The following is a 26,388-nucleotide window of genomic DNA, read 5'->3' as shown; positions in this document are numbered from 1 at the left end:
TAAAATAAATATGGAATGGAACTTTTATTAAACCTATAAATCTTTTAAGGATTCTTTTTAATCAAAAGAGCGAGGAGTAAAGAGGTTAAAAAAAGGAATGTCAAATAATTATGATGTGACTCATCCAAATTGCCATCACTTTTTGTATTTCTTAACACTCTTAAAGTCCAATTTCTATTATTACATTAATGTACTCTAATTACGCCGTAAGGCGTTTCCCTCTGAAATGAACTCCCCAAACTGTTGTCGTGTCAAAATATGTGCCATTCGATTTTGTTGTTAGACGATTGGGTAATCATTAGCCGTTGATTTGAATTGAGCAATGCCATGCGCGACGGTCCATACGAACCGTCAACCGTCTTAACATCCAGATGTGACGTATCAAGCAAGACCTTTCAAGTTTCAAGTAGCAGGTGGTGTTTTAGTGGCATGCATTTCCTTCCAAACAGAAGCCGCGTTGGCCAGCGCGTTGTATGAACTCCCTCCCTCCGCCATTGCAAACCGAGCCTTCCCCATCAATTCTACCATCCCCTTCTTCATTTCCATTCCCCCCTCTCCTTCCATTAATTCCCTCGCCGCTCTTTCCACTTCCTCTCTCTTCACTAATCCATCTGCTCCCTTCTGCGCTTCAATGCCCACCTTCATCTCCTTCACGAGAAGGAAGGCATTCATTCTCTGTTAGCAAAGAGAGGCCAAGCGATCATCGACACTCTATGTAATATGCTTTCGATCGTTGAATTCCAACCGCAATGAGAAAGGAAACCCCCTGTGGATGGATGAGAGAGGACAACAATCTGAGGTGCCCATGAATCCACCACAAATCCACGGTCCTGGGTTCGAGTCTCGAAACCCTTAGGTAGAACCTCCCTCATGTCTGCTTCAGCAGTCATCGTGGATTCAGTTGGAGGAGGAGGCTCCTTATGCAACACCCAAAGGAACCGTTGCCCGCTTGCTTCTAGCCCCAAAGCTAGTTCCCGAATCTGATTCTCCGACAGGGTGCCGTGACTCCCGAAAGAAACAAATAGAACTGACGAGGCGGGTTGGCGGTCCAGCCATTTGAGGTAGCCCTCCTCAAAATTCTCTTCAGATTCCGATAGAGGCGAAGCTATTAGCGGCCCAACGGGATAAATGGAAGGGGTCATTTCAACAGCACTCAGAACCTTTCCTTCCTTGAGAGCTTTTATTTGTTCTGGTTCCATTTCTTGGCATGTATTTATCAGAATTCCATGAGCTTCCTGAAGCCGAAGGGAATGTTGAATGAAATATCAGATCTGTCTAGAAGAGGGTCTGGCAAATCTATTCCGAGAATCGGTGGAAGGCCCGGCACTTCGATTGGGAAATCCACATCTTTGAAGGAAATTTCAATGTTGTGGACAAGTGTTGGAAGGTAGAGCATGATGCAGAGGAGAGAAGCCCCAGAAGTGGAGAATATGTAGCAAGGTATTTCCATTTTGGAGGCTACATCCAACATGGGTGTACCGAAAAATTGATTATGAAAGCGCAGACAGGAAACGAAAAGGATGTGAGAGCATCTTGCACTAATATTTTAGCTTTCTCAAATAGTAAGGGCATGCGTACAAAAATGTTCATCTCAGCATGATCCCCTTCGATCTGAACATCAGGGAGCTCTATGAAGCGGATCATGTCCCCTGACGAAGATGGCAGGGTGTGGTGAGGAGAGCCGTCCATCCATTTGGCAGTGAAGAAGGTGACAGAAAAGCCATGGTACACAGTCAGCCGCTTTGCAAGCTCGAGCAGTGGGATGTGATGGCCCGACCCAAACCCAGGGAATATTGTGACATGAGGCTTTTGGCTCTGCTCTTGCGACTCCATGAATGTCTCTATATTCCAACAAGCAAATGCCAATATTTGAAGGGTGGGTTCTGTAACAATGAAGCAGAGAATTTATAGTTATAAAACAAATGTATGAGCGCGCTTGCGTCATAATGAATAATTTGGGGAGGCAGCCAAAACTAAAGTTTAAACAAATATATGACCCACCACGTTTTTGTTGTTCCGAGGACTTGGTAAAAGACTACAGACAATTTAGGGTGGATTTTTCATTCATTTGTTGACTTTGCAGTAGCATGTTGGCAATTTAGGAGAGACGTATGGAAAATGGCAGGACCCATGGCTATATTAAACAGTTTAATTTTGCTTGCAATGTCAGTGCAGACATATGGACGATGCCACCACTATTTTAAACAGTTTAGTTTTGCTTGCCACGTCACTGCAGACATATGGGCAATTTAGGAGAGACGTATGGAAAATGGCAGGACCCAGGGCTATATTAAATAGTTTAATTTTGCTTGCAACATCAGTGCAGACATATGGACGATGCCACCACTATATTAAACAGTTTAGTTGTGCTTGCAACAGATTCGTAAGTGATTAATATATATAACGTGGGTGGGGGGATGATTTTTAAAAATATATGTTGTGTTTTTTATTTATTGGGTAATATTGTCATGACATTAATCTTTAGAGCTTTTGACTAAGCTGTTAGATTGGCATCATAGAAGTATTATCAATTTTCTACAAACATGAATTATAACTCAACAACATAAAAATTCAAATGAAATAAGGCCTAATCCTTTAATCTAAGTCTATAATAGCTTCACTTGTAGGAAATCAAGTTGCAATATTTCATTGCCTATATGGTTAAATGGCGTATGTAACAATACCTTGTTCACTATGTAGTTAATGATTAAAAGAGGATTAACAAACATTCATCCAATAATTACTATTTAGCTAAGAAATATGGAAGACGTGCAATCAAGCTTCAATACTCTAAGTAGTATCCACTATGGTTCCACTAGTATAAAGGAAATTTATAGCAGTTTATCACAACTCAGTGATTAGATAGCATTGGTAATAGTACTTTGATGACCACTCTGAATTGTGACTAAAAGGCAGATTCAAGCTTCAATTAAAGCAAAGATACAACTAATCAAACATATGAGACCTCAAATAAAACATAAACAATTGATAAATAATAGAAATTTGAGAAGAATTTAAAGTATTTCCCAAGAATAAATCTATACAGTGGAAATAGTGAAATGTATACACAGTAACTCACATAAATATAATAGTGCACATGTCCAAACCATGGGGTCCCTCTAGAATTTTCATATCCACATCACGACTATTATCTTCTAAAACTTAGAGTAATATATGAACATAGAAACATGAAAATGCACATATCTTAATTAAAAGTTCGTTGTATACAATGTTCCCTTCCTTCTACTCTTTATTTTTATTTACAAAAACTAAAATATAATAAACAAAGTTATGTTCCATCTCCTGGAGTAATGACATATTGATATAACATCTAAACTTAGGCAATTCAATCCATCAAAAGTGTGATATCGACCTCAATTGTGCTTTTTAGATAAATATGGAAGTCAAACCTTATATTTTTGCATTATTTGGATTGATGGCACTTGTGTTGACTAGAACATTAACTAGGGGTGTTTGTTTTGTATTCTACACATCCAAGGGGAACCACATTGTGCCATGAAGGTGACGATCGAAACCCGTATTCCCTATTTCTAATTAGGAAATTTCTATGACCTACTGAACAAATGAAGGAACCAAAATGAAGTTATTGTTTAATGTATAATAAAATCAAACAAAAACCTTGCCTAGAAACTTCAACATTTAATATATCCATTCCTAAAAAGTCTTCCTCGAAAAATTTAAAAATCAATATCCTTTCCAAAAAAGTCTTTCCCAAAATCTTTATAAATTAATATCCTTTTCCAATTAATATATTTTTGGCCATATAAACTAAACTTTGGAAATTATGTCCTTGCCACACAATTTGAAGAGGGCAACGACCAATATTAATTTTTATATGTGAAAAAAATGGTAACTACACCTTTGTCAATAATAGTACATCTAACAACCTTGCAAATTTAGAGAAATCCCAATGGATCTAACAAATTAAAGCAAGCAATTTGAAAGCATTCTAAATCCTCATTTGATGCTGCCACCCTCTGTTGGCTCTAATGGCCAATCATGAAGCAAGCAAACATTCTAGTGTATATTTGTATTGTACAAGATGGTCACTATATATAATTATGGCTAGCATAACAAATACATCATGGATGATAAATTTTTTCAAACCACCAACATGAATATATGCTCAAATCTTTCCATAAATCTCTCGATAAATCTTCATCCCTATTTTCACTCATTTCTCCCAATATCTCAATCTTCCATAGACTTCTATGTTTGGTCTACATCATTACATTTTCATTTCACAATTTAGATATTAAATTTACTTCACAAGTAGGAGTTATTCCATTATAACCCCCCTTAACAAATTATTGTGATTTGAATATCTTCAATTGTCCTTTGAATTGGTCCCATCTTCATCTTCAATCCTCTACACTTTTCTTCTTTGGCCTTATTATTTCATCTTCATTTATCTTCAATTTTCATATTATACCTAAACAAACATAAATAATGTGTTTGTTTAAGTCCATATAAAAAAGTTACCATCCACCTAAATGCATGGGTTTTCTACCACTGTATCCACTATTTCTATAGGAAACCTTTTCTCTTACGTAGTTTATCAACAGATATTTATACCCTTAACTCCCATATATCAATATAATCATCAACTTGGGTTTTTAGGCTTATCCTTAACCACACAAACCTTAGGTGGTTTCAAATTACCACAAACATACATTACGTCAAGTGGTTTTGGATGACCACAAACCTTTCTCTCTCACAACAATCATAACAAGTAGTTATTTAGCATAACTTATTACTTCATGGAAAGTGGTTTTTTAGGGCCACTGCCTCTTCAATGGGGGTAGACTTTACTCATCAAGCATTACATTGACTCAAGTAAATTAAATTTCCTTCTACATATGCTTTTTAATCTGAATCTTCCACTACACCTCCATAAATTGTTTCTAGTAGGTGAATGTCTCCATCCAACAAGAAAACTGAAATTACTTACAAAAAATATGTGTCTTCGATGGAGTGATATCAAGATAAAAAAAGAAAAAAGAAAAAAAAAGAAATAATAATAAAATAAATAAAAAAAATAAAAATAAAATAATATGACTTTGACTTGAAAAATTTAATTGACACACCATGGACATGACCCAAACATTGATTTGACTTTTAACTTTGACATGGCCTTATTTTTATTTTAACTCCACATTTTCAACTAGACTTCAATTCTCATGTAATGAATTTACATAATTTGTTAGGGTGTTAGGTACCATAGAACATGCACCCTTTTACACATCAATATGTGAGTCACTTAACTTGGTTTCGAATTTATTTTACTTGATATCAATTCTTACATCAATATATTGTCATTCAAATCTTGACTTAACATGACTCCTTTTATAAATCTCCTTTTATTGATCACTTGGACCCCTTTCTTTAAATCAAAGCTTCCCATCACTCATCACTCTTCCACGGTAAGTGAGACCTTGAAAAAAATTTCCATTACATATCAAAACCATCCCAAACTTCATTTTATATTTCAATGATATATATGTTAAAATTAGTTTTACCCTTTATGTTTTATCTTGGTAAGTGACTATGTCAAAAATAAATAAAATAGGGAAACATCGTGCTTCTTTTTATCTAAATAAAATAGGATACCTCTTTAGACACTTGCAATATTTCACTACCTCTGGGATGGATATTTGGACCTACTACACCTCCCATAGCCATGTTTATGTGAACCAACATAATTTCGAGCGTGTTGAGCCCCGACAGGTTTTGTGGATTAAACCTAGTGAAGCTAGCTCCCGTGGGACTGCTTGATGTGTTCACTGGCATGCGTATGAATGATGTTAGGAAGTGTTGAGAATTAACTTTAGTGGGATCATGATAAGGAAATTTGTTTGTAAAAACATAAGACTTGGTGTTTGCAATGCAGAAATCCTCCAACCGCTCTAGATCTTTAATGATTCCCTTCATTACCATGAGAAGAGCTAAGAGGAAGAGGATACCAATAGTGACTCTGCAACCAGAGGAGATGAATTCACACAAGTCCATTACAAATAGCAATCTAAAGTGAATTTGAAATGGAGTCACATATTATTTGCACAATGCTCACAAATCCAGGTCGCCTATTAACATTATTCAGTGAGTGTGAAGTTGGGTTTTGAACCATGAACATGGAGAAATTCTAATGTATTATTTTCCAACAAATAAGAGTCTATGCTCATTAGCATCATGGATATGAAAAACTCTCACCTTCCAAATTTCTTTAGTGTGACTGTTTCCAGTGCAAACTCGAGTATGTATCATGGACAATGGGATTAAGTCCACTGAGTATCTCCAAATCTCATAGTTGTAAAGCTTTACAAAAATGTTAGTCTCATATGCATCTTAACATATGAAAATTTAGAAAACCTTAATGCATATCGTTGTTATGATACCATTTGTTGGCTCTAATAGCCAATCATGAAACAAGGGGACCATCGAATCAGACTAAACAAATCTTCAAAGGGAAATTATATTAAATAAATTGTATTGTACAAAATGGTCACTATATATAATGATGGTGGCCATAAAAAAATATTATATTGGAGAAGTTTGTTCAAACCACCACCATAACTATCTATGAATCTTTGAATGAATACTCATCCTTATTTTTAGTAATTTCTCCCAATATCTCAATCTTCCATGTTTAGTATAAATCATTACTTTTTCATTTCATAATTTAGATATTAAATATAATTCACAAGTAAGAGTTATTCCATCACCCTCCATGCCTCCAAAGAGAAAGACCCATTGTTGAACTGTATGATGAAGCCACTTTCCTGGCTCAATGATTGTACTATTTTGAATGGAAAAAGAAATTATCATGCAAATCTAGTTAAAACACAAGGGAAAGAGAAATGAAAGAATTAATATTCTAACACCCATTTCTAATTCAAGCAGCAATGGTACCGGTATAATGAGTAGTGCCACACAATAGATGGCTTCCTAGTGTGCGGATGAAATGTTGAAGGGAATGGCATTGGTACCAACAAATTATATTGAGAATGAATATGGTAATGAAGGAGTGCTTCTATGACCTAGGAAATAAAGGCACAAAATAAGACACCACCTCGGGGTATATTCCAATGTGGAAGAGATTTCATACCTAAAGTTAAAAAAAAAAAAAAAAAAAAAAAAAAAAAAAAAAAAAAAAAAAAAAAAAAACCACCAAAACTTTTAATTAAAACAACGTTTTAATGCACAACTGGGAAAATTTTTTATAGAATTTATCAACTATATCAAGTGTGGGAGCCAAACCTAGCATAGGGTCATGAATTATGGTATAAAATTATGATCCAATCATAATATACAAGATGACACCTTTTTCACCAAAGAGAATATGACCCTATCTTCGATCTAATCTGATCTTGTAGATCTAATTTAAATCACACTACCTCTCATAAAAAGACAAGGACGGTGAAAACTCTGATACCATGAAATTTTTTAAAACAATATCCCATGAACTAAAAACAACCTTAAAATACCAAAAAAAAACCTTCTACAAAAGAGAATGCAAAATAATCTATTAAATCTATTATATAGAAAATGCCAATGTGTGTTTCTATATATAGTAATGAAAAAAGCCTAACATATAGCAAATGGATAGGTAGCACACTCAGGCAACTAGTGGTGCCTATATCAACTTGCAATTAACACAAGTTGTATGCATTAATAAAAGACTCTTTAAAAAATGTCAACGCTTTAGAAATATAATACTAACAAGTTTGATCTATTCTCTCTTTAGCAATATAAATAAAATTCATATAAATAATTATATCATAAAAATATTATTATTCATAAATAATCTTAGTATTATAATATACATAAATTGATTAATTGATGATAAACACATTTGAAAAATCATCTAATATAATGATATTTTGATTAATATATTTACAAACAATTTCATCCATTGATAATAACAAGTAATCTAATATAATGATATTTTGATTCATATATTCACAATTTCATCATTAATTTTTTTTGTCTAGGATAAAAATTTAATAAAATTTAAAATATTAAAAAATTTACTTATTATCTTATTTTTATATTTTAAATATTTAAAAAATATATATTTGAATAATTCAAAGTTAAAAGTGCCAGTATTAATTTATTTTTATATTCTAAATATTTAAAAATACATATTTAAATCATTCAAAGTTAAAAGAGATATTGAAATGATCATAAAAATCTCCAATTTCAATATTAATCAAAGTTAAAAGAGATTGAAATTATCATAAAATCTCCAATTTCAATATTGATTTGGAAATTTGATCTCTAGATTTTTTTATAAATATTATTTATAATTAAAAAAAACATGAAAAATATTATAATATTTGTTTTATAATTCAATGTATTTATTTATTAATTATATTTACGCCGTAAGGCTTTTCCCTCTGAAATCAACTCCCCTCTCTGCCCACCTGTCATTCTTGTAAACCATAGGATTATATGTTAGACGATTGCAAAAGTTTCAGCCTTTCGATCAGAATAGTTACAAAATGGTTACAAATTAGTTAATTAGTTGCAGAAAGGGTTTGCGCACTGGTCGGCATAACTGATTAGCGTGTTGTGGCAATGGAAAATCAGGCGTGGCAAGCCTCCTTCTTTACTTACGATAAGGGAAGGTTGTTTTACGACAGGGAAAAAGCAACCGAGAATGTTTTTATACAGGTTATGTAGATAAATCATGGTCGTGGCGATGGCCAGGGAGAGCTTGACACTGAAATTGTTTGCGCAACAAAGACCGCCTTTATGGTACGTTTCTCAGAGAAATATAAGCCCGATAAGCAACTTAACCATCACAAATTTGGTTCTAATTCTTTTGTTTTGGGGCTCCTAATGCACAATGTTCCGAACTAATAGACGCAAGCCAGAGTATGTCTTTCTCACAATAATATTACACATTAGTTTTTCATGATATAAACACTGACCATGTTTTCCTGTGATCCACTTACGGGATTGGAATACTTGCACATGGGTTCCACTCCAAAGATAATTCACAGGGATGTCAAGACTGCCAACATTCTTCCAAAGATAATTCACAGGGATGTCAAGACTGCCAACATTCTTTTTAGACCGCAATTTGAACGGAATATTGGGCGATTTCGGTTTGTCAAAGATGACAATTGATGGGGAGGCTTCTCACATTACCACTGCGGTAAAAGGAACGGCAGGATGCCTCTAGGACACTTATGTGAATCAGTGCGAAGAATAAATAACTTAATGTGTGAGAAACGAACTAAGCCGTAGATTGGTGAACCCAGAAAATGAAGCAAACTTCGGCTAAACTTGTAGTATTTCTAGTGAAATTAAGTAGCAGCCTAGTCTCCAAAAGAAAACCCTGAAGAAACTTCCGGGCTTAAGCAGGAGTGGCGCTTAGGGAGGGAAACTCTAACAAGGACTTAATCCAATAAAATTCACTAGATAAAGCCGAGCGCTATTAAGCGAGTAATAAAAGAGCAGAAGCTCTGTTCATAAGCAATAAACCCTACCCACTTCTTTAACTTATAAACCCAATATCAGTAAAAGAAAAATAACCTTCAAACAGTGAACTCATCGTCATAAGCGAAACGATTTCAGTTGCTTAACGGAATGCAAAATTTTACAGCAGAAGGAAATCAAGATAATCTACACTGAATAAGTCAAGAATAGTAGCGTACACACAGAATCAAGAGAAGTCTGTGCATGTCAAATTAATTAGCAGAGAATGCAATCTGTGCGTAAATTCTGAAATATACCTTTCATAGAAGAAAACGAGATAACAGGTATGACATCAAGAACCCATAGATAAATTGACAACATTTCTGCGAATATAGCCTTAAATGACCACGACTCCCATACAAAAATTCATTAGAAAACCAAATAACTTATATAGAATGTCAATAAGGGCCTCAACTCAAGGGAGGCTTCAAAAAACAAGGTACAACATAATCTGGGAGCTTATAAGGGTCGTGGCCGCTTAACATGTTTTCTTCCGGAAAGGAGATTAAAATACACAATAATCTGCCGGCAAGAAATTACAAGGCTCTCGGCCAAAATAACATAATTACAACACTACAGTCTAGAGAGCAACCTGAATAACAGGTCTACGAGGAAGCCTCGAGAGGGTATCGTGAGGCATTAGAGGTGCCATCCCTCCGAGTAGCCATAAACAAACCGAACAATAGCACCCTTAGCATCCACCGAAGCGGAGCTCAAGGAACTCTATGGATGCAAAAACCTTACATATGCCAAAATATGAAACACCTCGGTCCATTGCTTACCCGGAAGACTTGCGCATCGGTGACTGCCAGAATAAGCCGAAAACCACAAGGGTTGATAGCAGAGGAATTCTCGTACTCGAACCCACCAAACCCTGAGAACAGAAGATAAGTAAGCAATTAGTATCACGAAATCCGGAGTTGAAGAGAAAAAAAAGAAGAAAGGAAAACAATAGATTAAAGAGAATTGTAGCACAGAGTCTGATTTGGGGAGAAATTTGACAGCTTACCATTAAGAAGATCGCCCCAGTTTTCATGGCTGACCCTCTGAGACAGGGTTCCTGCTACACACGAAGAATCAGACAGAGGTAGGAGGAGCAGAGCTCGAACATGCGCCAAGAGCTTGGGAATCGAATGAGCCAATTTCCAGCAACTTAGAATGAGTAAATCCGCCGAAGAGATCATAGCCCCTGGATCAAAGAGCTGAGCGCACCACCGTCGATGGGAGTAGGAATCCCGAGGCGTCCAGCTAAGGAGGGACGGCCTGCTCGTGCCACAAAGCCATGGCAGAGCCGGTGTGAATGTTAAGATCACAAATCGAACGGTCCAGAGATAAATAAGCTTTGGTTATAATTAAATTCATCACGTAAGCAATTAGTATCATGAAATCCGGAGTTGAAGAGAAAAAGAAAAGAAAAGGAAAACAACAGATTAAAGAGAATTGTAGCACAGAGTCTAATTTGGGGAGAAATTCGACAGCTTACCATTAAGAAGATAGCCCCAGTTTTCATGGCTGACCCTCTGAGACAAGGTTCCTGCTACACACGAAGAATCAGACAGAGGTAGGAGGAGCAGAGCTCGAACAGGTGCCAAGAGCTTGGGAATCGAATGAGCCAATTTCCAGCAACTTAGAATGAGTAAATCCGCTGAAGAGATCATAGCCCTTGGATCAAAGAGCTGAGCGCACCACCGTCGATGGGAGTAGGAATCCCGAGGCGTCCAGCTAAGGAGGGATGACCTGCTTGTGCCACGAAGCCATGGCAGAGCCGGTGTGAATGTTAAGATCACAAATCGAACGGTCTAGAGATAAATAAGCTTTGGTTATAATTAAATTCATCACATAGGGCAGTCTTTGGTATTTAATATAGGTACAGTGCATAGGGATATGCGTTCCATAAAGCACGGGTTATATTTACAACAATTGTAACAAAAAAATATCAGGGTATAGAATGAACAGTATGATTGTGATCTCTGTCCTTATTCCAAGTAATAATATTGCCGAGGAAGTAATTTAAATTACCAAGCTCAAAGTTCCGTTGGTTTCATTTTTTTTATTATACTTATATATATATATATATATATATATATATATATATATATATATATATATATATATATATATATATATATAATCTAGTTAAATGATTAATGTAATAAGGGGGAGACATGACAAAGGTACTATTAAAAACTGAAAAAAAATAAAGAGTATTCATGATGGCTTTCCACACCATTACCTTAAGTCTTGTTTGCATCGCTACTATAGTCGTTGAACTTGGTATCGAGGCTTAGTTGTTATGCATGGTAGCACATGGACCATTCTCTTATAAGTCCACTTATACAATTCTCTTTCCATCCTTCTCTGCCATCTTGGTAAAGTGCACTATGCCTGTTGAATTTTCTCATCCATTGTGAATGCTCGTTTCTTAATTCCCATCCATCTAAATAAATTATTATGAAACTTCTCCCATAAATAAGTTATTGTGAAACTTCCCCCTTGTCTATGTTTGTTTTAATAAATAGTTCTTAGTCGCTTAATAAATTTCTTAATAAATATTTCACTCACTTCATTAACAAATGCATTCTCCAAATGACTTCACAAGGTGGTATTAGATTAAAAAATAGCTTAGAAGTGCAGATTAACACTTTGAAGTTAATTCTAGTGTAAAATGTGGTTTTCACAAACTCTGAAGAAGAGCTTAATGTTAACTTTGCATGGAACAGTACTTGAAGAATTTAATTTGAGAAAAAGTTGAAGAATTTAATTTGGGAAAAGGTTGAAGTGTACATTTCATTTATTAGTACCGACATGTATGTATAGAATATAAAATTATAAAAGGATAAAATGACAAAGGTTGTCAAATTGTGAAAGAATAACTATCCATTTGCATCGGTGTGTATATTTTGTATCTGACCTCTTTGTTTCCATCATCGCATTCTACTATTGATTACTTTAATGGTTGCCCTGAATCCCTGGCGGGATGTAATAGAGTTCTTGTAATTGCTCCTCACATTGCAAAACCATAGTGTCGTTTTCTACCAGATTAGATCATCATGAGCCACCAATCTAGGGTCATGCAGGAGATCCACACGGATATAATCTCCAGTTGCACCATAGTTTACATTTATGCAAAATCACTCAATCACAGTTAATGTCCACCAAACATTAAAATTAAAGGAAAATACTCACGAATAGTTAATGGTCATCAAGCATTCAAATTAAACACCAGAGATTTTTATTTTTTATTTTTTATTATTTATTTATTTTTATTTTTATTTTTTGTGTGGCCTATAAACCTATATACAAACCCTTTGAGTTGCAAAGGGCCATGGCTGTAGTATTGTTGTCTGGATGCACATCGATACAACGTTCAAGAAATCTGATATGATACGGTCATTAAACATTCTCCAGGAACATGGCATGTATAATGTGGCAAACAACAAAAATTATCAGGGTGTGTTGTATCATGCTTCCAGGGATGTAATTTGGGAATATCTTTCAAATTTCAACCGTCCTTTTGACATTTTCACGGTTAACTTGAAACGTATCTCATATGGAGAGTTAATGTTTCTGGCGTGGTTATTTAATTTTAAATGGGAATTGCCCACCTGGTTATATCTGCAACATTAAATAAATAAAACTTTTATACTCCTTAAATAATTAAATACTTATATTCTGAAGTGCACCACCATGGAAGTATGTATGGATTCATTATATACAATAGGGAACTTGGAAGCTCTTTTCCTACACGAAGAGGAAATTAGAGTTTTTAATATTAAAATTATAGGTATTTATATATAAATTTATTTTAGTTTATATATTTATTTATTTTAAATAAATATATAAAGATGCAGTCCATGCTAAGAAGCCTGCAAAGTCAGATCCACAAGTACAGGCTCCACCCAAGCCTTTTCTGGTGGACAAATTGGAAGAGGTTCCCTCTGTTGAGATCTCTTACCCTGACCTGGCAGACGACACCCAAAAATTCGCTGAAAGGGCCATCATCTGCAGATTCAATGGGCTCTGGCCACGCTCAAAGGATCTTCAGGACTGGATCAAGGACAACTGGACTCACCGCTGCAAGACTTACTTTTGTGCAAAGGGATATTTTATAGTTCTGTTCGACAATCTCGAGGACTACGAAGCGGCCTTAGAAGAAGGACCTTGGTTCATGGGTTCGGCAGGCCTCTTCTTAACTCCATGGTTCCCAGACTTTGATCCAGCTTCTGCAGTTATCACTAAAGCCCCTGTCTGGATCAGACTTCCAAATCTCCCAATATACCTGTGGCGTACAGGAGTATACAGGCAAATAGGCAACGCTTTGGGTTGCTTCTTAATGGGAGATTACGAGAGGGAACAGCAGGGACTCTACACATACGCGAGAATTTGTGTGGAGCTAGATTTAAGCAAAGGATTGCCAGAGCAAATCAATCTCAAGATCAAAGACACTATTTGGACTCAGTTTCTAGACTATGAAAACACTGCCTTCCGGTGTCGCCATTGTCACCTAACAGGGCACCTTCAGAACTCCTGTCCATCACTGACAGCAAGATCGAAGAAAGGATCCTTCGCAAAAGCCAAGCCCAAGCGTTGGGCTCCCTGCCCTCCACCGCCTTCTGGGAGCTCCAGCACCCCAGATCCGGAGAAGGGGATAAGCGATTCAGAACCGGACCAGGTGCCTCAACCGATGGATCCTCCCATGGATAATATGGGACGCACCCAGGACATAGCAATCTCCCAGAAACGCGCCCATGAGACCTCCTCTGAATCAGAAAAGGAATTCCCGTTGACAGAGAATTCCAATCTTCAAGTTGTCTTAGCTCATCCTCCCCATAATGGCTGGACAAAAGTTAACAAAAAGAAAGGGAAAAAACATTGTGTTGTAGTTTCTACCCCTATGGGGTAAAAGTCAGATAGTCAGTCTGGGATTTCTAGTCATCTGCTGTAGCTATGAGTCAATCTGTGATTTCATGTCATCAGCTGTAGCTATGAATCCTTTCTCCGGGACCGAGGTTGATGCTTCCATCATTTCCGGTCTGCCGGTCTCTTGCTTCTCCTGATTGTACTATATTATTGTACTATATTTTTATACTTAATAGATTTAGTCTTTATCCAGAAAAAAAAATCAATAAAATAAATAAAATAAATAAAATTCAATTACATGAATATTTTATTTTTTTTACAATGTTTTTAATATTAAAATTATAGTTATTTAGGTATAAATTTATTTTAATTTAAAACAGTGCAAGTTTTTGATGAAGTGAGACAATTCAATATTGAAAAATAACCTTTTTCCACTTTTTCAGAATAGAGTTAAAAATCCTTTTGTGTTTATTTATAGGCCTCTACTTGGTCAAATACATAACCTAGGCCTCTACCTGGTCAAATACATAACCAAGTCTCGCATAATATCATGCTAAATAAAGGAAAGCTCGTGGTTCTACCATAGGGGTTCACCATGGTACCTCTCAATAGCGAATTAAAGTTTCTATCTCAACTAAAATAATTATTTAATCAATGCTCAACAAAAGATCCACTTCTCTAAGATTCATTTATTTGAAAGGATTGGACCTAGGGATTCAACCTACTCAATATCATGATATACTAAATAATCAAGACTCCTTAATTAATGGTCAGCAAAATATCCACTTCTCTAATATCATATGTCATGATTCTTCTCATTTTATGCCTTAAGGCGTTTCTTTTGCAACATTTGGTGCAAATGCTAGTTAATTGAAGTTTTGATTTTTTCTGCATACTTTACCATTTTATCCAAAATCCAATAATCATTGCTCGAAATTATAAATTTGTAATTTTCAGAGTCTGCATGCTCTATATAATGCTAAATCCTTTTATAAATTCAGAAGCAAAAAATCACAATAAAGGCAAAATGGTCGAATAGTTAGACTTAGCCATTACGATCTAATATCCCCGGTGTATGTTTTACACTCGCGGTTTGAACTCTTTTGTAGCGTCCGATGAGGCTTTAATTTTATTATTTTCATTATGAAAGATCCAAAAGCAAACTAAGAGGTTCATGCTTCTCTCTCTCGATATCTGTATTGCATCCGCGTGCGTATGCTATCAGTGTAGAACAGTCAGGGTTTTGGGTTTAAGACGGGAGAAAACCATGTCGAAGAAAAACGATCTTGGACGGCGTAAGAGATTTCATGAGTATGAGCTCAGGAGTAAGTATATAAGTAAATTTTTCTCATTTTTCTTCGTTCATTCCATTCTTCCATCGGGTGAGATGACTCAGAAATTCTTGCTTTGCCTATGTTTTGTTGGTTTTAAAATCTCCAGAGGAAAAGGAGGAGAAGGAAAAAAGGGAACGAAAGCTGAAAGCAAAGAAGGAGAAGATGAAGGTATTTAACTTTTCATCGTTTATCCGATACCATACCCCTATAGTATTTATATCTAAATCCTCTGAAATCAAAGAAAATAAAAGAGCGACAGAGAACTATGGCATAGTTGGTTCGAGGTGGGGTTAAAACGACAGATTGCGCTTATTGGGGTTTGGAATAAGTAAATATTTTGCATCACAGGGTTTGGGAACGTTTATTAATATTGGAGCATTAAAGTTTGGAAACTATGTCGTATTTTGCATGTTGGGGTCTCAGAACAACTGGAAATTCGATACATTGCAAATTTGAGAGAAATGGTAAATTTGACACTTACGATAGGGGGAGAGGCAAATTTCCCATTCATGCGTTTGGGAAGGATGGCAAATATTTCATATTAGATTAAGGGGCAGTTGCATATGCTCAACATCAGGTTGTGAATGCCAGGGTTTGGGAAATACATTTTTTACTCATTAGGGTTTGGTAGCGTTAGCATTTTAAAGTTAAACGGGATTAATTTGCTTTTTCTATTTTTCGAGGGTTTTAGATTGATGGCAAGGAGAAGAAGAAGAACCGTGGCTTTAAGGTTGGGAAAAAGTTTAAAGTACAGCCCAAATTGTCCGCATCAGCGAAGGCAAAGGCCAAACAGGCAATGGAAATAGATGGATGATTTTGGGTTTGGAGAGAAGGTAAGACTTACAATACTTTTAATTTTTTTTGGTTTCAAAGTAGTTAGTTTGTACTTGTTTGTTATTCTTATTTCCCGAATCAAACTATTTCTTTTGCAAAAAAGATTGATACTCAAAAGTACTTTCAATCTTATATATACAATATGATCAAATTGAGACTGAAATGTATACGCATGCACGATTGACAAAAACAACAAATATACAATCTTTGCTTGGTCTTTCATGTTACTCTACCAAGTTTGTTTAGCGGTCTATATTTGTGTGGTCCATTCCAGTGACAGTATTCCCACTCATATTATCACTTTTCAATTGGGATGGAAGCACTCAGTTATAGCTTTGAGAGGCTTTGGAAAATTCAACTCATAGAATACCCTTATTCTATTGCTAAACTTGAGTATATTTTTGTTAGTTTTAGGTATGTTCTATGATAGAGCAATTTATTTCAATTTTCACAGTTAGCTCAATATCTTTTCTAGACCAGCAATCACATCAGCATTAAAGTAAACTGCAGATAGAACATAAATATAAATCGCAAAAGACAAGCCAAGACAAGAGGACATAAGATGTGGCGCTAGCCAGGGACAAACCCCAATGTGGGGAAACCCTTGATCAATTCTTCTTATATGTTCTTAAATAGTTCAACAGAGAGAGAGAGAGAGAGAGAGAGAGAGTACATTTACAACTGAAGTCAATATTTTGACTTATCTAGATGAGAGCATAGATCATCTCTAAGAAGATGACACATGAGATCAGTTGAAGACATGCTGCTTCAACTGATTCTTCAAGGTGACTCCTTCACCTATCATTGTGCTGCATCTCGTCATCATGATGCACCTCACCGTGCTGCACCCATCATCACAATGCTGGACCTTATGGCTGTTGCACCTAATGCTGTACTGTTGTCCCATGTGTCATGATTGAACCATGTTGTCCATGTTTGCTGTCCCATTGCTTGCTTGTTGTCCCTTGCATGCTTGTTGTACCATTACATGCTTGGTGTACTTGCTGCTAAGTACCATACAACTGTCCCAATGTTAGTTTGTTGTCCCTTGCATGCTGCTATACCAATGTGCTATACTTGCAGCACCATGAACTTGCTATATCATACAATTGCACCTCACCATTGTGCTGCCCCTCATTATGCTATGATACACTTCGTCACTATACCCATCATGATGCAGCATTCATCAACATGCTGTTGCAATATATCATCATCATGCTGCTTCAATGTATCATCATCATTGCTGCTTGCATCATCATGCTGCTTCAATGTATCATCATCATTGCTGCTTCCATCATCATGTTGCTTCAATGTATCATCATCACTGTTTTGAGGCTTCTCTGTTTGCTGCATTGCATGACTGGTTAGGGCATTCTAACAGCAGTCCTAACAACCTTCAAAATGTGGCCAGAGTAGCCCTCCACAACTGTCGCTGCCTTTCTAAGAGGGGAGGAAAGCCTTGGCTGCAATGCTCGGTTGTTCCAACCCCTATTCCACCCTTCGTCCTCCCCTTATCTACTGCGGCTTGCTACAACAAGCTGTCCCTTAGCTACGGCAGCGCTTTTAAGGGATATTCCTTCACCTAACTACTCCAAAACATTCCCCCTGCCTCTCAACCTCAAGATATGGATTGCGAACCTCTTCAATCACTGATTGGCCTCCTGACATAGCCTACTAACTCCACGCGGTTCTCTTCTAGTCTTGCTATGGCTAGGGTATATCCATACCACCCTTAGGACAACGTATAGGCTTCCTTTTTGACAACGTATTAAGGTCTCTCCTTAGACCCTCCATGGCTGCGTATTATTACTTCTCGATAGGGCAGCGTTAGGGCTTCTCCATAAGGCAGCGTTAGGGTCTGCTGTTAGGCCTCCTTCACCATGCTAGATCTCCCTTTCCTCCTGCGTCTAGGGCTTCTTCATTAGGGCAGCGTAGAGCCTAGGGCACTCCCTCTAGATTAGGGCAACGTTATCCCTTAGGATCTCTCCTCCTACTAAAACCCAAAGACAAGTAGAGAGGAAGAGATCCCAAGTGTGTGTTGAAATGACTTGAAGGCCACCTCTATTTATACTAAAACGTTGAGCATAAGTGGGGTTTATTTGGTTGTTGGTTGACCTTGACGGATTGTCCCATAACACAAATAAATTCATATCTCCATGAATACTTATCGGAATCGGATGATCTTTAGATCAATCCTACACCTCTCGATGAGAGGGATCCAAGAAAAATATCAACTGCCATTAATAAGATGACCCACATGGAGTTTGGCCATAGTTGCCAATTTTAACACTCCCTTTCAACTAGGGAGAACTCCATCTGCTGATCCATATGTCCGATTGTACTATCTCTGCCATCAGTGCCTTGCTCTGCTCTGCGCTGAGCTATGCTTTGCTCTGCTGAGCTCTGCTATGCTCTGCTCTGCTGAACCATGAAGGAATGTCTCATACCATTCTCTACTGACTCGAAAGTCAATTTCATATGAGGAGAGTGTGTCATACTACTCTTACTGACCCGAAGTTAGTTTCATTGATCCCAGATCAATATCACAAGAGAGTGTCTCAAACCACTCATACTGATCCCAGATTAGTTTCATTGATCCCAGATCAATGGAGGTCATCCTAGCATAGGGAATACGGTAGATACAACAATGCGTCCATCGATAGTACTACTAATGGTCCCTAACCCCATTTCCCTACTCATTGATCAGATGAGAGGTACTTCCCATGAGCCCTAGACTACATGGGTAGGATGCCTTGACAGGAGAACTAATCATCCCGTCCCATAGGAGAACTAATCATCCTGTCCCAAAGTCGCCATGGGATATCGCAGGGGAAGGCTGAGCCATTCACCCTATACACAACGCACCATTAGGGGAGGGTGAGTTGCCCTATGGTCGTGTGTTGCTCCAGTAAGTACCCTTAGCCCCCAAGAGTTCCCAGAGCTCAATGCATGCAACATGCAGGACCCTTATAAGAAGGTCTCTCAACGACTCCAAGTCGTTCCGAAAAGTCACGGATTTGACCTTCCCTTAGGGTTTTGACAAAATGTTTGCGACCTGTACATCAGTCTCAATGCAATGGAGCCTCCTCGCTCATCGACTTACCATATCCCAGATAAGGTAGTATCTGATGTTTATCTGCTGGAATAATCATCGAATACGAGATTCCTCAACAATAGAATCCCCCCTCTGGTTGTCACAAAGAATCACAGTGGTATTCATCATGTGTACAAACAGTTCACTAAAGAGCTTCCGCAACCAGGCAGCTTCACACGAGATCATACTCGTAGCTATGTACTTGGTCTCGGCGGTGCTTATAGCAACAAACTTCTGCTTCATGCTCATGCATGATATCGAAGCAAAATTCAAAGAGAACCAGCACTGAGAAGTGCTCTAGCGATCCTCCACATTGCTTGCCTAAGCAACATTCAAATAATCATGCAGCTTCATATTTTCGGCAGTGTATCTCAATCCATGAGAGATTGTGCTCCGAAGATATCTCAGAAGATTCTTGGCACCTATCTAGTGAGGCTCAACTAGATATGGGCTCACCATGCTAACCGCAAAACATATATTCGGACAGAAATTCACCAAGAAAATCAATGTAAATGAGTTTATGAAACTCAGAGGCATTTCCCAAATTTGGTCCGGCATCATCACCATATAACTTCTGAAAGTTAAGATCCTTGAGGTAGTCACGAGCTTGCAGTTTACCATTCCACATCCGGAATCCAACTCCCTCTTACTTCTGCAAGTGAGAGGGTCTGCACCTATAAAAAATAGGTCGTTCTTAGAAGATGCCGGTATGAGAGCTCTATCATCCACAACCTTCAAACAATGGTTTGGATCAGCTTCACTCTTAGTGAATCTCAGCTTCATCTGACAGCTATCAATCCTCTCATATCAAACCTGGGGTGATTTGCTTCAAGCCATAGAGGGATTTCTTCCACCTGCACACATGAGATTCCGGTTTATGAATCTCAAATCCCCTCGGGTTGTTCCAAACCTGTGGACCTGCTACATGAGGGGAATGGTCCCCTTGTGAGATTTTCCTTTGGTACATCTCAAGCATGTACCTTCATGCTCCTTTTGAATTCAGACATTCCTGTCATCATCTGAATCACAGACCTCTGGTGCTATGTGTCAACTGACATGGTCCCCAATGGACTTTCTGCAATTTGATACAAATTGCCAACCCTGAACCCACGAGTAAAAGCATCTTTGAAAATTCTATTTTCAAACACGTACCTTTCCATCGATGAATGCCACCCTTAAACCTTTGACTTCCATTGCCGAAATAGACACCGGGTTCTTTTTGCGATCAGGTACATAAAAGAGATTCTGTAAATGAATTGAGTTACCCTCATTCAATTGAGGAGTAACACCCTTTCTGGGATAGGTGGCATCGGCTCCAAGTATAATCCCACAAATGTTTCCATCTCTACCAAATTAGAGAGAGAGCACCCTTCTATCCGATGGAGTGCCTTGAAGAACTACAATCAATAAGCCAGATTCCCAAAGAATCTGAAGGAGAGGGCCAAGATAACACTTCTTTATCTTATCGGAAACAACATTTAATTCTTCATACCTGGGGTTCCTTGCTTTCTCTGAAGAGTCGGTCGTGTCCTCGATGACCTGCATTACCTGTCATTCCTTTGATCATTGAAGATGTCCCTGGAATGATTGTTATCATCATCAAGTGATGTGTCCCTGCCAATCGGACACTCCTTCGCATAATGGCCGAATTGCCTTTCCTTCCACCCTTAGATTTGGACTTCCCATAGAAGTGATCTTCAGGTAGGCCATCAGAAACTTCCGCTGCGCCATTCTGATAATTTTCTCTGCTTCGACTTCACCCTTGGTGAATTAGAAGAGGGATGAGGAATCCATTGATCCTTTTGTCCTTTCCCAACTGTCTTCGGTGATTGCTCTTTCACTCTTGCTTGGGCTTTGTCTTCACCTTAGCTCTGATACCATGTTAGTTTTAGTTATGTTCGATGCTAGAGCAATTTATTTCAATTTTCATAGTTAGCTCAATATCTTTTCTAGATTAGCAATCACATCAACATTAAAGTAAACTGCAAATAGAACATAAATATAAATCGCAGAAGACAAGCTAAGACGAGAGGACACAAGATGTGGCGCTAGCCAGGGACAAACCCCAATGTGGGGAAACCCTTGATCAATTCTTCTTATATGTTCTTCAATAGTTCAACAGAGAGAGAGAGAGAGAGAGAGAGAGAGAGAGAGATAATACATTTACAATTGAAGTCAACACTTTGACTTATCTAGATGAGAGCCTAGGTCATCTCTAAGAAGATGATACATGAGATCAGTTGAAGACATGCTGCTTCAATTGTTCTTCAAGGTGACTCCTTCACCTATCATTGTGCTACATCTCGTCATCATGATGCACCTCATCGTGCTGCACCATGCTGCACCCATCATCACAATGCTGGACCTCATGACTGCTGCACCTAATGCTGTCTGCTGTCCCATGTGTCATGATTGAACCATGTTGTCCATGTTTGCTTGCTGCCCCTTGCATGCTTGTTGTACCATTACATGCTTGGTGTACTTGCTGCTAAGTACCATACAACTATCCCAATGTTAGTTTGGTGTCCCTTTCATGCTGCTATACCAATGTGCTATACTTGCAGCACCATGAACTTTCTATATCATATCACTGCACCTCACCATTGTGCTACCCCTCATTATGCTATGATACACTTCGTCACTATACCCATCATGCTGCAGCATTCATCAACATGTTGCTGCAATATATCATCATCATTGCTGCTTCCATCATCATGCTGCTTCAATGTATCATCATCATTGCTGCTTCCATCATCATGTTGCTTCAATGTATCATCATCACTATTTTGAGGCTTCTCTGTTTGCTGCATTACATGACTGGTTAGGGCATTCTAACAACAGTCCTAACAGCCTTCAAAATGTGGCCAGAATAGCCTTCCACAACTGTGGCTACCTTTCTAAGAGGGGAGGAAAGCCTTGGCTGCAATGCTCGGCTGTTCCAACCCTTATTCCACCCTTCGGCCTCCTCTTATCTATTGCGGCTTGCTACAACAAGCTGTCCCTTAGCTATGGCAGCCCTTCTAAGGGATATTCCTTCACCTAACTACCCCAAAACATTCCCCCTGCCTCTCAACCTCAAGATATGGACTGCGACCCTCTTCAACAACTCATCCGCCTCCTAAAATAGCCTCCTAACTCCACACTGTTCTCTTCTAGGCTCGCTATGGCTAGGGTATATCCATACCACCCTTAGGACAACGTATAGGCTTCCTTTTTGACAACGTATTAAGGTCTCTCCTTAGACCGTCCATGGCTGCGTATTATTACTTCTTCATAGCGCAGCGTTAGGGCTTCTCCATAGGGCAACGTTAGGGTCTGCTATTAGGCCTCCTTCACCATGCTAGATCTCTCTTTCCTCCTGCGTCTAGGGCTTCTTCATTAGGGTAGCGTAGAGCCTAGGGCACTCCCTCTAGATAGGGCAATGTTATCCCTTAGGATCTCTCCTCCTACTAAAACCCAAAGACAAGTAGAGAGGAAAAGATCCCAAGTGTGCGTTGAAATGACTTGAAGACCACCTCTATTTATACTAAAACGTTGGGCACAAGTGGGGTTTATTTGGTTGCTGGTCGACTTTGACGGATTGTCTCATAACACAAATAAATTCATATCTCCATGAATACTTATCAGAATCGGATGATATTTAGATCAATCCTACACCTCTCGATGAGAGGGATCCAAGAAAAATATCATCTGCCATTAATAAGATGACCCACATGGAGTTTGGCCCTAGTTGCCAATTTTAATAATATGATCAATTGAGACTGAAATGTATACGCATGCACGATTGACAAAAATAACAAATATACAATCTTTGCTTGGTCTTTCATGTTACTCTACCAAGTTTTTTTAGCGGTCTATATTTGTGTGGTTCGTTCTAGTGACAATATTCCCACTCATATTATCACTTTTCAATTGGGATGGAAGCACTCAGTTATGGCTTTGAGAGGCTTTGGAAAATTCAACTCATAGAATACCCTTATTCTATTGCTAAACTTGAGTATATTTTAATGCAACAGATTGGCTAGGTACCTAGGAGGAAACTAGTCTACATTATAAACATTAGAGGCCTTATAAATTATATCACATTGGTGTACAATAGGTATCTTTTCCCATTTTGGTAGTGAGATCACATTTACGTTGAAACACTGAACAACTTGTATGCATAATCTAGCTAGGGGAACTAAAACTTGTTATTTGGCCAAGTTGATGATCCGGATTTAAGCAAGAACGCAATAGATTACAGAGATAACCATAAATACAGAGATGCGATAACCATAAAAACAGAGATGCAGCGGAAATAATACTTCATTTCATTAATGGAGAATACTGAAATATGCTTACAAATAGAAATAACCCAGCTAGGGTGATGGCAGCTTATCTCTGAGAAGAGATGTGTCGGCTACATGCCTCTGAACTGTTTCGAACTGTCTTTACAATGAGGCTCGAAGGCCTATTTATTATTGAGAAACGATGGAAAACCCTTCACATTCCAAAACCTAACCCTAGAAGATGAAACGCCAAATTGTGGGCCCCGTTTTGGGGTGAGTTGGACAGCCAACTTCCCGGGGTCGCGAATTGGTCGTCTTATCTCCGTTTGACGTGCATGATAGCCCGTTGGAAAGATCTCTCCGAGGACTACGATGGAAAAGACGATTTTTATTAGAAAAATCGCTGGCGGTGGATTTCCCAAAAAACGTCGTTTAGGGCCTCAAAACGGCTCCGGAAGTTTAGGACCCGAAAAACTGCTAAAAATAGTAAACTGCACTATAATTAAGGAAAGTGAAAAACTGAAAGAGACAGTTGTGGGGGTCCAAATGGGATAGGTGGGTGGCCACCAACATCCACCTGGATCAGTTGAATTCATAATTAGAGGGCAAGGACGGAACAAGTTTGGGATTTATCTTGAGCATTTGAGAGTCGAGACTAGTCTAGAACTAAACTCCCAAACTTAGAAAGCAATTAATTTGTAAAAAGCTTTGTATTTTAACATTCTTTGTCAGTTTTGATGGAGATGGACGAATAGTTTTGTGGCAGCTTATACTTAAGTTAGTAGATAAATATTGTTTGTGTCTATTTGTTTTATGTTTATTGGCTTTAAAGTAACATATGGAGGCTGTAGCAATTTTATTTTCTACACTAGTTGTGGAAAATATGCTAACATGACTTGAGCCAATGGGTGCATGGTCTCTAGTAGGTTACTTGCTTTTTGGAACATGTGGAGTAGTTAAAATAAATCAGAAATATGAGGTGGAGGAACTAATCCAAGTTCTATCCTCATTACACAAGAGAATTAAATAGCATTCTCCTTGCGGAGAAGTGTTCTTTAGCACCAAATGAGATAGATATCTTGTTAGGAGATAGATGGACAATGGGAGGTGTCTTTCCAGGCCTACTCATTTGTTGGGGAGTGCCAAGGGAATGTGGTGTTGGCTTATGTATTTACTATATAGGTTATATATTATGAAACTCTCTAAAAGGAAGTGGAAACTCTCTGAGGTTTAGTCAATTTATGATCAATGATTACATGTACATACTACATGTTGTTATTTATTTGACCAGAAATGCTTTATAACCTCTATGAAGAGGTTACATGGCGTTGGTGATAGGAAGTGGAACATTAACTCACTAGTCCATTGCACATCAATCTTAATCCTCAAGCATATCATAATACTATGACATATTGATTTCCATCCTCATTTATTTATTGCTATTTTTGGAAGTGCTTCCATTTAGCTTAGAAGAAGCATTACAACTATGTTGATTTTCAAGGAAATATGATCTTCTAAACTGATAATTACTTTCCAATGATTTCTATAACCAAGTTTACTTATGTCACATACATAATTAAGCAATTATACATAGAAAATCTCAACAATAATGCAATAATGATAGTAGGATCTTAAAGAGATAGCCAAGCACACAAACAAACACAAATTTTCACCTTGGAAACCCAAACTTGGGAGAAAACCCAACGATCTTTTCTAGGAGAAATTCTTCAGTTCAATAAAGTTACAATCTGATATTCATAAGTCAAATTAGGTCAAACTGACCACATAATTCACACAGGTCATACTTGGTCAATCAGGGTGAAATTCAACCCTCCTGCAGTTGGTCAACCCGCGGTTAAATAGGGCGGAATTTGACCCTTCTGCAATTGGTCAACCTGCGGTCAAACAGGGTGAAATTAGACAGTCTTGCAACTTGTCAACTTGCAACAAAACGTGGATAAATTCGGCCCTCTTGAAACTGGTCAACCTGCGGTCAATCAGGATGAAATTTGTAATGTTTCTACGAATTGAGGACATATAAGATTTATTAGCCTATCCATCTTCGTAGGCTATAGTCCTCCATAAAGGGGATAAAAACCCAAAATACCCATTGTTGGGTAAATTTTGAGTCAGCTGGGCAAAAAAACCCAAAACCGGGGTTTTGAGTAAGGTTCACTTAATCCATTAAAAATGATGAAACCCCTTAGAAAATCTATAAATAGAGGAGGCTTGAATTCATTTTGGATCATCATCGTGGATCATCTTATTGGCTTTTTGAGCATTAGCTCCGAGGTTTTAAGACCCATTTCTATTGTCAATTTCGGTGGTGAAAGATTCAACCCTAGTTGATACCTTTCCATTCTCCCTCTCTGTTTGGCACAGGAATACATTGAAGAAAGATCAAACTTCTGCATTGGTTATTATTCTATTCTTGGGCACAAGGGTCTTGGTTGAGGGCAACGAAGTTCTCTCCTTATCTCTATTTTGTTGGTGG

The 26,388-nt window shown here is 37.8% G+C and overlaps 2 protein-coding genes across 3 annotated transcripts in view; one reads left to right on the top strand and one right to left on the bottom strand.

The window, feature by feature from the left end:
* Positions 1–402: 402 nt before the first annotated feature.
* Positions 403–10,688, bottom strand: LOC149152901 (UDP-glycosyltransferase 72B1-like). Its single transcript, XM_089443635.1, has 6 exons — positions 10,514–10,688; positions 10,287–10,378; positions 8,955–9,048; positions 1,480–1,883; positions 792–1,235; positions 403–675 (listed from the first exon to the last, which is right to left on the bottom strand). Exons 1-6 carry the CDS (start codon positions 10,686–10,688, stop codon positions 403–405), a joined length of 1,482 nt encoding a protein of 493 aa, XP_089299761.1.
* Positions 10,689–15,436: 4,748 nt separating this feature from the next.
* LOC149152900 (uncharacterized) overlaps positions 15,437–26,388 on the top strand; it is a 66,881-nt gene continuing 55,929 nt past the window's right edge. Inside the window, exons 1-3 of one of the 2 annotated variants that reach the window (XM_089441323.1) lie at positions 15,437–15,689; positions 15,805–15,866; positions 16,390–16,531. In XM_089441323.1, the coding sequence (XP_089297449.1) occupies positions 15,539–15,689; positions 15,805–15,866; positions 16,390–16,512 (336 nt within the window). In that variant the 5' untranslated portion in view covers positions 15,437–15,538 and the 3' untranslated portion in view covers positions 16,513–16,531. The remainder of the gene's footprint in view (positions 15,690–15,804; positions 15,867–16,389; positions 16,532–26,388) is intronic. The other variant, XM_089441322.1, reaches the window with a different exon arrangement.

This window comes from Pinus tabuliformis, chromosome 9 (assembly GCF_031772625.1).
Source record: "Pinus tabuliformis cultivar Carrire ecotype Pingquan chromosome 9, CPIR1, whole genome shotgun sequence".
NCBI lineage: Eukaryota > Viridiplantae > Streptophyta > Pinopsida > Pinales > Pinaceae > Pinus > Pinus tabuliformis.
Note: the sequence above shows the minus strand (reverse complement) of the source record. Positions and strands in the feature narration are given on the sequence as shown.